Below are 12,869 nucleotides of genomic sequence, written 5' to 3'. Positions count from 1 at the left end.
TCAAATAAGTCAGCACTAAAACTTTATTTTTTTTCCTGTTAGTACTGAGTTCTGCTTTATCTAGTTGTTGTGCTTGTAGACACCACTTCGCCGTCCTTAGTTTCCTCTGTGACGACAATAACCCTGGTGGTGGTCTTTGTAGTAGAAGAAGAGGAAGAGCTACCGCTGCAAAAAGAAAACAAATGGTGAAGTGTTAATGATTATGACTAAAGCTCATGCTTTATCAGCTGTGTGTGTCTTACCCTCCCTCTCCATCCAGCAGCCGTCTGTACTCTGCGATTTCCATCTCCAACCTGGTCTTGATGTCGAGCAGCATGTTGTACTCTTGGGTCTGCCGCTCTATGTCAGCACGCAGCTCGGTGAGCTGAGCTTCCAGACTCGTCACCTGCATCTGCATACTCTGGAGTTTCATGGAATACCGCGACTCTGTCTCTGCTAAGGTTCTCTCAAGAGCCGCTTTCTGAGGGAATGAAATTAGATCATGTTAAAGACATAATCAGGAATACATTTTACTTGTCCACTACAATCAGTGAATTTACCATGCTGCATTGTGACTGAAGCTCAATCTCCAGGCCTTGAAGCGTGCGGCGAAGTTCTGAGATTTCTGATTTGGATGTTACTAAGGTTTCCTGGCTTGTTACTACTTCTTTGTTTAGTTCTTCAGTCTGTAATCGATAAAATAGAGTGTGTTTACAATTTAGAACAATCAATTGCACAGGGTGTGTCACTTCTAAAATCTTACTTTAGCATTGAACCATGCTTCAAGGTCTCTCTGGTTCTTGGCAACCATGCCCTCGTACTGGTCACGCATTTCAGTCATGATGGCGGAAAGGTCGGCCTGAGGCTTGGCGTCCACCTCCACATTAACCTGTCCACCCACTTGACTCCTCATGGCTGCCATTTCCTGATTAGAATAAAATTCATTGTGCAAAAATATTTTTATAAGGTGAAGTTAAAGATACATTGGATGTTTTCTTCACATACCTCCTCATGGTTCTTCTTGAGGAAGATCAGCTCTTCCTTCAAACCCTCAATCTGCATTTCAAGGTCAGATCTGCACAAGGTCAGTTCATCCAGCATCCTCTTCAGACCAGCGATGTCTGCCTCCACTGACTGGCGCATGGCAAGCTCGTTCTCATATCTGAGAAATTGCAGAAACAGTTAAATGTCTATGTTGATAAAAACGTAAACAAAGGTTATTACTTACTTGGTTTTGAAGTCGTCTGAAGCCAGCTTTGCATTGTCAATTTGCAAATAGATGCCTCCGTTGACACATATCGCCTCCTGGATCTGTTAAGTATTGACGTTTTCATGAGATTATCGAGAACATAAAAAATACAATTTCTCTGACAATGAACCTACCTTGCCCTGCAATTCAGCGATGGTAGCGTAGAATGCAGAGTAGTCTCGTGCTGTGGGAGAGGCTTTACCCTCCAAGAACTGGCGGATCTTCAGCTCCAGTTCAGCATTGGCATTCTCTAGCTTGCGTACTTTGTCCAGGTAGGTGGCCAGACGGTCATTTAGGTTCTGCATGGTTTGTTTCTCATTGGCATTGATTTGCATGTCATCTCCAAATCCACCACCACCACCCATGCCAAATCCACCACCACCTCCCATGCCAAATCCACCACCACCACCACCACCCATGCTAAATCCACCACCCCCAGAGCTGAAGGTGCGAGAGGCTGTAGACATCCTCAGACCACTGCCCCCACCATGGACACTGTGGGAGTACTGGCGCCCGCCACCACCACCACCTCCACTGTAAGACTGTCTGGAGAAGGACGTGAAGGCCATTGTTGAAGGTTGCTTAGAGATCTGCCTGTCTTGGAGAGTAAAGGCTGAGTGATGCGGACAGCACTGTCGTCTTTATATCCTGCTCTCTTTCAAAGCTCCCTCCTCTGGTGGGCTGGAGCTTGTGGAAACTTGTAGAACTTTTGGGGAGGGGCACCAACCAGTAGTGGGCTGTCCCACCCATTATTTCTCACAGCAATTAGAAACAAACGTATGGAAAGCTTTATTTTTGCACTTTTGATTTTACTGTCATGTTTTCAATGAACTGCAGCTCAGCACTAAACCCCCACAAGCTTTTTGCTCTATTGAGCCATCATTCAATTCAAAACACATTAAATTCTCACACCTCCCAGCTTCCAGTTCACAATGATTACTTAACACACAAGTTCACTGAATTCACTGCAGTTCTACAGTATAAAAGTGTTATTCCTAGTTTGGCCTTTATACAAAACTTCAATATAACTCCATCCAAATTATCCATTTGTAAAACTGTTAGTGGTAGTTGATAGTCGGAATGTTCTGCTTTTCCTTGGAATCAACATTTGCGTCAAGCCACAGCAAGAACAAGCAGATACTTGTCTTCTACTTTTATTACATGTCCCCAAGGGTTATTCAACTGCCAACATTCTGCATAATAGCACGTATTAACACAATTTAACTTAATGAGTATTGATGTCATGACAAAAACAAAATCATCAGATATTTCATATTTGTGTGTTTTCCTCTTGGTTTCTTGGTGGTGACAACTCATTTGTTGTCTATAGATGCATGCATGTCTTTCCATATGATCATTTTGCATGCAGTCTTGCTCTAGATACATAAAATAAAACAAAATTTTCTTTAGGGCTGAAAATGCCAGTTGAGGATTTTTAGGAATAACAATCACAGTCATTATGTTGAATTGTGATGTAATGTAGTCCATTTACAATTTAATGTTCTATAAAGACAATTCTATAGACATGTCAGCTATTTTTTTTCCACCCATTCCTCTTATTGGTTAGCCAAATTCTTCACCACCCCAGCCCTTGTTTTTCATTTAAAAAAATAAAATATACATTCATCTTATACTGTCTATTCATATTGACTTTTTGACTAGCCTAAAGTAGTTAATGCAGGCACAAGGGTATAAGTGTATTAATTTTAACAGAAGTACTTACAATGAATCCACTGGTCTGGGATTAAACATGATAAATAGCATCAATGTGCAGGTGAAACAAAATGTGCAGATCTTTAGCATTCAGGCTTCATGTTTGTGGTTTCACGGATCAAATAGGATTTAGCAGTAATACAGAAAAGCTCCTAATGTCTTATGCTTGAACTGTCACATTTACTTGAGGGGAGTGGCACTGCAGTGGAATGGAGAGTTTAGCGTAGATTTACAACTCTCAGCCAGGCTGCACATATCACTGTGGCTTCATATACTGATCACTCTGGTGAAGGTTTTTGTCAAAAACTCCATGAAATATAAACTTGGAATATTTAATGATTTCAGATTCTCAGAGGTTTTTTATGTAATTTATCTTTTGACTGAAATAAAACAATACATTTCAGATTACAGCGGCATAGAACTGCCATTTCTGTATTTAAATAAAAATGTACATTATCACCTTTTAATGATTCTATCATAAAATTATGTGATGCAAAATTAGTATTAGATTACTCCATGACAATGACGGCAGAAGAGCATCAGAGAGATTGCTTGATCAGGCTGAGGATATACAAGCTGCTTAAGTAGGTGCAATTAAACGCATGATATTTACTGGAGGTGTAGGCTTTTGTCAGTAACAGACAGCTGCTTCTTGTTGAGTGCACAGCTGTCGACTGAGGTATGTACCTGAATCTGTGCATAAAGGGAGCAACTCAAGGCATCTGTCTCGCATAGGTCCGAATTGAGGTCACTCAAGTTTTCAGTGCTCCCAAATCTTACCACTGGTGAGGTGGCCTTGCCATTTACGCACAAGCAGTAGTACTACTCCTAGAGGCACTAGTACTACTATTACTATTACTGTAACAGGGTGGAAATGCACAAGCACTTTTTGCAATGATTTTATTTGTATATTTATTGCATGCTTTATTTGTGATCTTTTATTTTGAAATAGCTTTTACTGTGTGTGTGCTTTGTGGTTTTAGTTCCTGTTTTTAATTGCTAATTGCTTACACCCAGCTGATCCTTTTAACCAATCAGAAAGAAACTGGCATTTTAAAAATCAAGTTGAGAGCTGAAGAGGAGCCTATGGCTCACAGGGACAAGCGCAGGATAAACTGGACAAGAGGCTGGGGGAAACAGTGGCCATAAAAGTCAGTCCAGGAGCTTCGATGTGACCCTGTGAAGCCAGAGTGCCAGGCACAACACGGCAGGTGGGCGGAGTATCTCTGCTCAAGAATGTAAGCATCACTTGATGTAGCACTTTGCTACATTAGGCTGCTGTGGTGCCATGAACAAGTAACTGCCACTCTTCTCCCATGTCCCTAGGTTGTCTGGAAAAGTCTTTAATTATTAGTACTTAATTTTAAAACTTTTATCCTTATTTGAAGTGTTTGCCACTTAAAACAGATTAATTTCATTTCACAGTGGGGGTTCCGGCCTGAAAGGTTTGGGCCACTCTGCAGTAGACAGTGTCACCGTTTCTTGTGTAATAATTTTATTGGAAAAGGCAGTAATTGGTATGTATCGAGGCTGTGCTTACACAGTCTTCAAACCAACCATGTTTTACACATGTGTTCATGTATTCAGTGAGGCACATTAAAAAGTCAGAAACAATCAAATAAGTTAGCACTAAAACTTTATTTTTTCCCTGTTAGTACTGAGTTCTGCTTTATCTAGTTGTTGTGCTTGTAGACACCACTTCGCCGTCCTTAGTTTCCTGCGTGACCACAATAACCTTGGTGGTGGTCTTTGTAGTAGAAGAAGAGGAAGAGCTACTACCTCAAAAAGAAAAAAAAATGGTTAAGTGTTAATGATTATGACTATGACTAAAGCTTATGTTTATTTGACTTCTATGTCTTACTTTGCCTCTCCATCCAGCAGCCGTCTGTACTCTGCGATTTCCATCTCCAACCTGGTCTTGATGTCGAGCAGCATGTTGTACTCGTGGGTCTGCCGCTCTATGTCAGCACGCAGCTCGGTGAGCTGAGCTTCCAGACTCGTCACCTGCATCTGCATACTCTGGAGTTTCATGGAATACCGCGACTCTGTCTCCGCTAAAGTTTCCTCAAGAGCCGCTTTCTGAGGGAATGAAATTAGATCATGTTAAAGACATAATCAGGAATACATTTTACTTGTCCACTACAATCAGTGAATTTACCATGCTGCATTGTGACTGAAGCTCAATCTGCAGGCCTTGAAGTGTGCGGCGAAGTTCTGAGATTTCTGATTTGGATGTTACTAAGGTTTCCTGGCTTGTTGCTACTTCTTTGTTTAGTTCTTCAGTCTGTAATCGATAAAATAGAGTGTGTTTACAATTTACAAGAACAATCAATTGCACAGGGTGTGTCACTTCTAAAATCTTACTTTAGCATTGAACCATGCTTCAAGGTCTCTCTGGTTCTTGGCAACCATGCCCTCGTACTGGTCACGTATTTCAGTCATGATGGCGGAAAGGTCGGCCTGAGGCTTGGCGTCCACCTCCACATTAACCTGTCCACCCACTTGACTCCTCATGGCTGCCATTTCCTGATTAGAATAAAATTCATTGTGCAAAAATATTTTTATAAGGTGAAGTTAAAGATACATTGGATGTTTTCTTCACATACCTCCTCATGGTTCTTCTTGAGGAAGATCAGCTCTTCCTTCAAACCCTCAATCTGCATTTCAAGGTCAGATCTGCACAAGGTCAGTTCATCCAGCATCCTCTTCAGACCAGCGATGTCTGCCTCCACTGACTGGCGCATGGCAAGCTCGTTCTCATATCTGAGAATTTGCAGAAACAGTTAAATGTCTATGTTGATAAAAACGTAAACAGCAAAGGTTATTATTTACTTAGTTTTGAAGTCGTCTGAAGCCAGCTTTGCATTGTCAATGGTCAAATAGATGCCTCCGTTGACACGAGTGGCCTCCTGGATCTGTTAAGTATTGATGTTTTCATGAGATTATAGAGAACATAAAAAATACAATTTCTCTGATAATGAACCTACCTTGCCCTGCAAATCAGCGATGGTAGCGTAGAATGCAGAGTAGTCTCGTGCTGTGGGAGAGGCTTTACCCTCCAAGAACTGGCGGATCTTCTGCTCCAGTTCAGCATTGGCATTCTCTAGCATGCGTACTTTGTCCAGGTAGTTGGCCAGACGGTCGTTTAGGTTCTGCATGGTTTGTTTCTCATTGGCACTGATTTGCATGTCATCTCCAAATCCACCACCACCACCCATGCCAAATCCACCACCACCTCCCATGCCAAATCCACCACCCCCAGAGCTGAAGGTGCGAGAGGCTGTAGACATCCTCAGACCACTGCCCCCACCATGGACACTGTGGGAGTACTGGCGTCCGCCACCACCACCACCTCCACTGTAAGACTGTCTGGAGAAGGACGTGAAGGCCATTGTTGAAGGTTGCTTAGAGATCTGCCTGTCTTGGAGAGTAAAGGCTGAGTGATGCGGACAGGACTGTCGTCTTTATATCCTGCTCTCCTCTAAAGCTCCCTCCTTTGTGGGCTGGAGCTTGTGGCACCTTGTAGAACCACTTTTGGGGATGGGCACCAACCAGTAGTGGACTGTCCCACCCATCATTTGTCACAGCAATTAGACACAAATGTATGTTTATTTAATTTAGATTTTACGGTTATGTTTTGAATGAACAGCAGCAAAGCACTAAACCTCCATCAGTTTTTTACTCTATTGAGCCATCAATCAATTCAAAACATTTTCATTTCTCATTCCTTCCAACGTCAGCTACTGCGCACAGAGAAATATTTATTCAGCCACACCTTCTTTTGTAAGCCTTAGGTATGTTGTATTTTCCATATAGCTTTAGTATGCTGACTTAAGACAAAATCCTGGTTCTTGTCTATTTTCTTCTCATATTGTTCCCAACATCTCCAGTTATTTCAGTTTACAAAGATTATTTAACACACAAGTTCACTGAATTCACTGCAGTTCTACAGTATAAAGGTGTTATTCCTAGTTTGTTTTTATACAACACTTCAATATAACTACATCCGAATTCTGCATTTGTAAAACTGTCAGTGGTAGTTGCTACTTGGCACACGCACATAGACTATAATGTTCTGTGTTTCCTTGCAACAACACAACAATTGAATTAAAGCAAGAACAAGCACATACTTGTCTTCTGCTTTTATTACATGTCCCCAAGGGTTACGCAACTGCCAACATTCAGCATAATAGCACGTATTAACACAATTTAACTTAATGAGTATTGGTGTTGTGTCAAAAACAATGATTGTGTGTTTTCTTCTTGGTGGTTACACATTTGTTGTTTGTGGATGCATGTATGTCTTTCCATATGATATGAGACTCATCAACACTCACTACCTTCAAGCCTACCTAACTCGTCAACAAAGCCATGAAAACGCTCATCTGTTCAAAACTGCAATTTTGCAATTCACATAATTGCATCTCCTTTTTTATCTGTTTCTATGTTTTGTGTTTTACCTGTCTTGAACTGTGTGAAGTATCTTTGAGTGTCATAAAAAGCTCTATATAAGTGCTATATATCATTATAATTATTATAATTGCTATAATTATTACAATAATTATAATAATAATATTAATAATAATACATTTTTATTTTTTTAAGAGTACAACCTTGCTCTAGAAACATAAAATAAAACATGATTTTCTTTAGGGGTGCAAATACCAATTAGATACAGATAGAAAATTCCATAGACATATGTCGACTATTTTTCTCCATCTATTCCTCCTATTGATTAGACAAATCCTTTATCAATCCAGTCCTTGTTTTTCATCAAAAACACAAAATATATATTCATTTTATACCGTCTATTCGTGTTGATTATGACTATCCTAAAGTAGTTAATGCAGGCACAAGGGAATAAGTGTATTCATTTTTAACAGAAGTACTTACAATGAAATTCACTGATCTGGGATTAAACATGATAAATAGCATCAATGTGCAGGTGAAACTAAATGTGCAGATCTTTAGCATTCAGGCTTCAGGTTTGTGGTTTCACAGATCAAATAGGAGCTTTTCTGTATTACTGCTAAATCCTAATGTCTTTTGTTTAAATTGTCACTTTCAGTCGATGGGGGTGGCACTGCAGTGGAATGGAGTGTTTAGCGTAGATTTACAACTCTCAGCCAGGCTGCACATATCACTGTGGCTTCATATACTGATCACTCTGATGAAGGTTTTTATTAAAAACTCCATGCAATATATATTTGAAATATTTAATGATTTCAGATTCTCTGAGGTTTTTTATGTCATGTATCCTTTAACAGAAAAAAAAATAAAAAAAATAAAAAATAATAAAATACATTTCATATTAACCTTGAATTAAGTCACTACAAAAAAATGTGTGGTATTAAGGTGTGACTGTGGTGTCATTACAGTAATCTGCACCTACAGAGGTACGAATGTACTGAATGTATTACATAAAATGTACTACATGTATGCAAATTGAAATAAATAATAGAACAAATGCCTCATAGATAGATATGTGCAGAATTAATGTAAAACTGAACGCTAAAGTGTAGAAATATCACCTGGTATCTCTATTTGGGGAAAAGTCCTGTACATGTCTATCTTTTTCATTATGAATTATGTATTTTTTGCAGCCTTTTGATAGTTTTCAATCAACCCTAACCCTAACCCTAAACCTAACTCAATATTTTGCATATGTTTTAAGTGATGCTTTTGAAATTATCTTGGAGACAATATCTCCACATCTCAGCACAGTAAATGCGGCTATCAAGCCTCTGTTAAAGAACAGCGGTCTTGATGCCACAATACTGAACATTTACTGACCAATTTCAAATCTGCTGTTTTAGGCAAAGTCCTTTAAAAAATAGTTTACCAACAGCTTATTAACTTTCTCCAAATGAACAACTCCTTTGCTGTTTTCCAGTCAGGCTTTAGACCCCACCACAGCACAGAGACTGCTCTGATCAAGGTGACAAATGACATCCACCTGAACACTGATGCAGGCAAAGTGTCAGTCTTGATCTGAGTGCCGCATTTGATATTGTCAATCATGGGATCCTCTAGACTCTAGAGCACATGTGTCAAACTCAAGGCCCGGGGGCCAAATGCGGCCCACTACGTCATTTTATGTGGCCGGCGACAAGGTAAATTTAAATGTATGACTGTCTTAAAATGTGAGTTTATCAGGAGATACGCAGTTATACAGTCACATTTTTTACATCTATGCAAATTTGAGTGCAACCATTTTGCTGATGTGGCCCACGGTGAAATTGAGTTTGACACCCCTGCTCTAGAGGATCTAGAAAAGACTAGATGACTGGGAGGGTGTCTATGGTACTGCACTAAACTGGTTCAAGTCCTATCTAGAAACCAGGGAGTACTTTGTTGAAATTGGAAAATGTGTCTCAGATAAACTGCCCTTGACCATTGGGGTGCCCCAGGTGTCAACCCTGGGACCCCTGTTATTCAATCTCTACGTGCTGCCATTAGGCCAATTAATACGCAGCAATAATGTGTCCTTCCACAACTATGCAGATGACACTCAGATCTATGTGTCACTGGCAGCAGGTGAATATGGACCAGTGGATTCACTCTGCCACTGCATCCAACAGATCAGTGTGTGGATGCAAAACTACTTTCTCCAGCTAAACTCAGACAAGACTGAAGTCATAGTCTTTGGCCACAGAAATATCTAGGGGTAATAATGGACTCAGACTTGAACTTTAACAGCCATATCAAATCAATAACATCTGCAGCTTTTTACCATCTAAAAACATTGTAGGTATACTGTCAAAACCAGACTTGGAAAGACTTATCCATGCATTTGTCTCTAGTAGGTTAGACTACTGTAACAGGCTGCTCCCCTGCCTCTCCAAACGAGTCTTAAGACAGCTGCAGTACATCCCGAACACTGCTTGGGCCCTGACTAGAACCAGGAAGTACGAGCACTTAAGTCCTGTGCTCAGGTCTCTGCACTGGCTCCTGTGGCTCAGAGAATAGACTTTAAAACAGGTCTTGTGTGCAAGTCTCTACATGGCACCAAAGTACATGGCACCAAAGTACATCTCCGACATGTCAGTGCCATATGAACTATCTCACACTCTGAGGATTCAGGGATTGGCGTCCTGCTGGAGCCCAGAGTCAAGACTAAACATGGGGAAAGCTTGCCTTGCCTAAATATAAAAAAATAGAGTTTGTACGGTAGGGCAGTTGAATTGTTTATGAAACTGAACTTACTGTAATGCAAAGTTTATGCTGTGTATAGACTTTCATTCAGTTCCACACATGTTGGTGTGGATCATGCTTATGAACGCTAATGCTTTGCAGAAGTCTGTGGTGCAACAGGCAATATCTGAATTTGATGAGCTTTTGCCAAAGCCCCATCTATTAATCCTTGTGACAGTTTTACAGTGTCACACGCACTATCTACTTTTCATTTAGAGCAGAGCACTTTCAGGTCTAAGTATGAAGTGCCTCAAGGCCCTAAAACAGGAAAAGTGTGTTCTGCAGCACAGATGTTTTATGTGGGTGTAGCTCTCTCTGCCATGCACAGTATCAGTTCAGGTTAAGACAATACCCCCCTTCTCTCATAAAGAGTTAATGAGAGTGAGACCTGTCACAACTGAATGGAACACAGCATTTTTGGAAACACTCCAACTTCTTTGTTTCTGAATTCATGCTCAAACTGGTTTCAGCATGCTGTTGTAGCCTGCGGGTTATGGCAACACCCTATAACACTGTGCCCTGAAGAACTTTCCACTTCACCTAAAGTAACATATCGTTCGATTCTCTTGTTTTCTCATTTCTCTTTGTTTAATCAATGGTTCTGGTTGGCAAATAACGGCTTTGTCCCTCACAGAATTTCAGTTGTCGAAGGTTAATAATTATACTTGATAAGATGCTCACTTCAATAAGATGCTCACTTCAAATGCTGTTAGCTTTAGAGCAACTCCTGAAAGAGCTGAGCCACTAGAAGATGGCAATCCCTCTTGACCTTTACAAATAGCTATTAAGTTTGTCACCAAGAAGAGAGTTTCATGTTAAATGTGCACTAAGTTTCCTGGTGGAGAGTATGCAACCTGTCTCTATGGGGGTCTTACTGCTGTGCCTGGAATGCCCCACAGTATGGCATTTAACTCTCTGGAGCGCTAACCCTACTGACTGTAAGAGTACATGTTTTTCAATCAATGTTTAATCAGTTCCAGGATGAGCTATATTGTGTTCATAGAAAGACATAAGCAGCTCACAGATCCTCACTAGAAAGTTGCATAGTGCACGTTTAAAATAATTGTGCGTTCAAAGCAAATAAGTAATACAATAACTGTAAACTCTTTGATGGATATGAATGAATCTCCAGCTTCATGCCTGGCCATGCACAATAGTTTTACAGGTTGTAAATCTTTGATTCATAAAACTGAGCTATTACCCGCATGTTTAAAGTGCTACAGTGAGCTGTGAGCTGCAGTGGCAGGTGTTTCAAAAGATGGCGTAACTTGAGTCAAAAAGTGGTTTGGACAAGTTACCAATCATCTCTGTATATGATAAAAAATACTCACTTTTACCTTTACATGTACAGTCTTTACTTCAGGTGTTTCTAATTCTCAGTTGTGCCACAAATCTGTTTCCCCAAAGGTTACTCCAGCAGCAGTGGAGTTCAAAGCAACAGCGACACCTGGAGGACATGTGTACTTCTAATGTGTATCATATAGAAATGTGTTAATATGATAAATGTTATATACAAACAATTACAGTTACTTTGACTCAAAGAAAACCAGTTGTGACACAAATCACTATCAGGTCAAAATATTACTCAAGTTCTTCTGAGTAAAGGTTTGGACATGACACATAACAGCAAAGAAGTGAAGTGTCTTGCCTAAGGACACAACACAAACATCATTTTTAGAACATTATACTTTAAGATGCATTAGTTTACTGAAATGAGTGATAAAAAAATTGAACTAATTTCATATTTTAAATTAACTCCTATTGTATTAAACTCTGCAGTTGTAGTATAATCTTGAGTTGACCTAAAACACACCTCAAATAAATGCCCTGCATAAAATAAAATGTGTTCAAAGAGTAAAAATCAAATGACAGTATTGTGTCTGCTACAGGGTATATTCTGTTCTATTCTGGCCTCCATCATTCCAGTCTATGACACTACTTTTGGAAAACTCTCATATAAAATAAAATAGAAAATAAAGAGATATCCTCCTGTACTCTTCTATTCTCAGTTCCAGTCTCATCTTGACATCGAGCACAGCTGTATTCAGACGCCTTCACTGTGCACTGTGAGAAGTATGTAGACCTAACACAAAGATTTTTTGAGACAGTCATAGGCTATTCTGTAAGCTAACATAGCCTACTACTAGTAGACTACATTCAGTAGGCCTAACAGGGCTACATAATGTAAGTAGCGGAGGTGTGACTTGGAGTTGAGTCACTATTTTGAGACTTGACTTAACTTGAGACGTGACTGAGGACTGGCCTTGAACTTGACGGCCAGTGACTTGGGACTTGACTTGGACTGGACTAGGACTTGGAGCCCTGTGACTCAAGACGACTGGATGCTTCTCCTAAAAAAAAAAGTGTTTTGAAAACATTTTTCTCTTTACAGTTGATAGATACACTTTTAGTGCTGTCCCTCCCCATTTCTATATTTGTGATAAGGACTTATTTTTTAGAAGAACCATTCACAGAATCAATAAAAATATGAGCTGTATGCTGTAATTTAGCATTTAAAAAAAAAATGAAATTACATGAAACTCAAAGATTTTGAAAAAAAAAAAAAAACTATCAAGAGTCAGTTCAAAAACAAATTTTAACCTAACCACCAAAATCTTGCATTTTTGTTAATAAACGGGTAATATTTCAGATTTAAATAACACAAGCTTGATAATGGACAAGGACACTTTTTGTTATACAAATTGCAAATGTTTAGCCTTAAATGAGAAAACAT

General features: G+C 39.7%; 2 protein-coding genes across 4 annotated transcripts; both read right to left on the bottom strand.

Annotated features, from left to right (window-relative positions):
* Positions 1-5: 5 nt before the first annotated feature.
* Positions 6-1,881, bottom strand: LOC117371680 (keratin, type I cytoskeletal 13-like). Its single transcript, XM_055227278.1, has 7 exons — positions 1,363-1,881; positions 1,208-1,290; positions 985-1,141; positions 743-904; positions 540-665; positions 243-460; positions 6-165 (listed from the first exon to the last, which is right to left on the bottom strand). Exons 1-7 carry the CDS (start codon positions 1,795-1,797, stop codon positions 57-59), a joined length of 1,290 nt encoding a protein of 429 aa, XP_055083253.1. The 5' UTR covers positions 1,798-1,881; the 3' UTR covers positions 6-56.
* A 2,679-nt stretch (positions 1,882-4,560) lies between these two features.
* On the bottom strand, positions 4,561-6,374 carry LOC117371664 (keratin, type I cytoskeletal 13-like). 3 transcript variants are annotated; one of them, XM_033967372.2, is made up of 7 exons: positions 5,929-6,374; positions 5,774-5,856; positions 5,548-5,704; positions 5,306-5,467; positions 5,100-5,225; positions 4,803-5,020; positions 4,561-4,720 (listed from the first exon to the last, which is right to left on the bottom strand). In XM_033967372.2, exons 1-7 carry the CDS (start codon positions 6,331-6,333, stop codon positions 4,717-4,719), a joined length of 1,155 nt encoding a protein of 384 aa, XP_033823263.1. In that variant the 5' UTR covers positions 6,334-6,374; the 3' UTR covers positions 4,561-4,716. The 3 variants fall into 3 exon arrangements, with proteins under 3 accessions (XP_033823263.1, XP_033823256.1, XP_055083187.1); XM_033967365.2 differs by having other exon boundaries at positions 4,561-4,716; positions 5,929-6,371; XM_055227212.1 differs by having other exon boundaries at positions 4,561-4,713; positions 5,929-6,371.
* Positions 6,375-12,869: the final 6,495 nt, after the last annotated feature.

Source organism: Periophthalmus magnuspinnatus, chromosome 1 (assembly GCF_009829125.3).
Source record: "Periophthalmus magnuspinnatus isolate fPerMag1 chromosome 1, fPerMag1.2.pri, whole genome shotgun sequence".
In the NCBI taxonomy this organism is placed as follows: Eukaryota; Metazoa; Chordata; class Actinopteri; order Gobiiformes; family Gobiidae; genus Periophthalmus; species Periophthalmus magnuspinnatus.
Note: the sequence above shows the minus strand (reverse complement) of the source record. Positions and strands in the feature narration are given on the sequence as shown.

What these genes read in the sequence shown, in the direction of transcription:
- LOC117371680 (XM_055227278.1), bottom strand. Translation starts at nt 1,797, where the DNA reads ATGGCCTTCACGTCCTTCTCCAGACAGTCTTACAGTGGAGGTGGTGGT. An exon ending in TCAGACGACTTCAAAACCAA is followed by an intron (nt 1,142 to 1,207) that starts GTAAGTAATAAC and finishes GCAATTTCTCAG; the next exon opens with ATATGAGAACGAGCTTGCCA. An exon ending in TTCAGTCACAATGCAGCATG is followed by an intron (nt 461 to 539) that starts GTAAATTCACTG and finishes TCATTCCCTCAG; the next exon opens with AAAGCGGCTCTTGAGAGAAC.
- LOC117371664 (XM_033967365.2), bottom strand. Translation starts at nt 6,333, where the DNA reads ATGGCCTTCACGTCCTTCTCCAGACAGTCTTACAGTGGAGGTGGTGGT. An exon ending in TCAGACGACTTCAAAACTAA is followed by an intron (nt 5,705 to 5,773) that starts GTAAATAATAAC and finishes GCAAATTCTCAG; the next exon opens with ATATGAGAACGAGCTTGCCA. An exon ending in AAGCATGGTTCAATGCTAAA is followed by an intron (nt 5,226 to 5,305) that starts GTAAGATTTTAG and finishes TATCGATTACAG; the next exon opens with ACTGAAGAACTAAACAAAGA.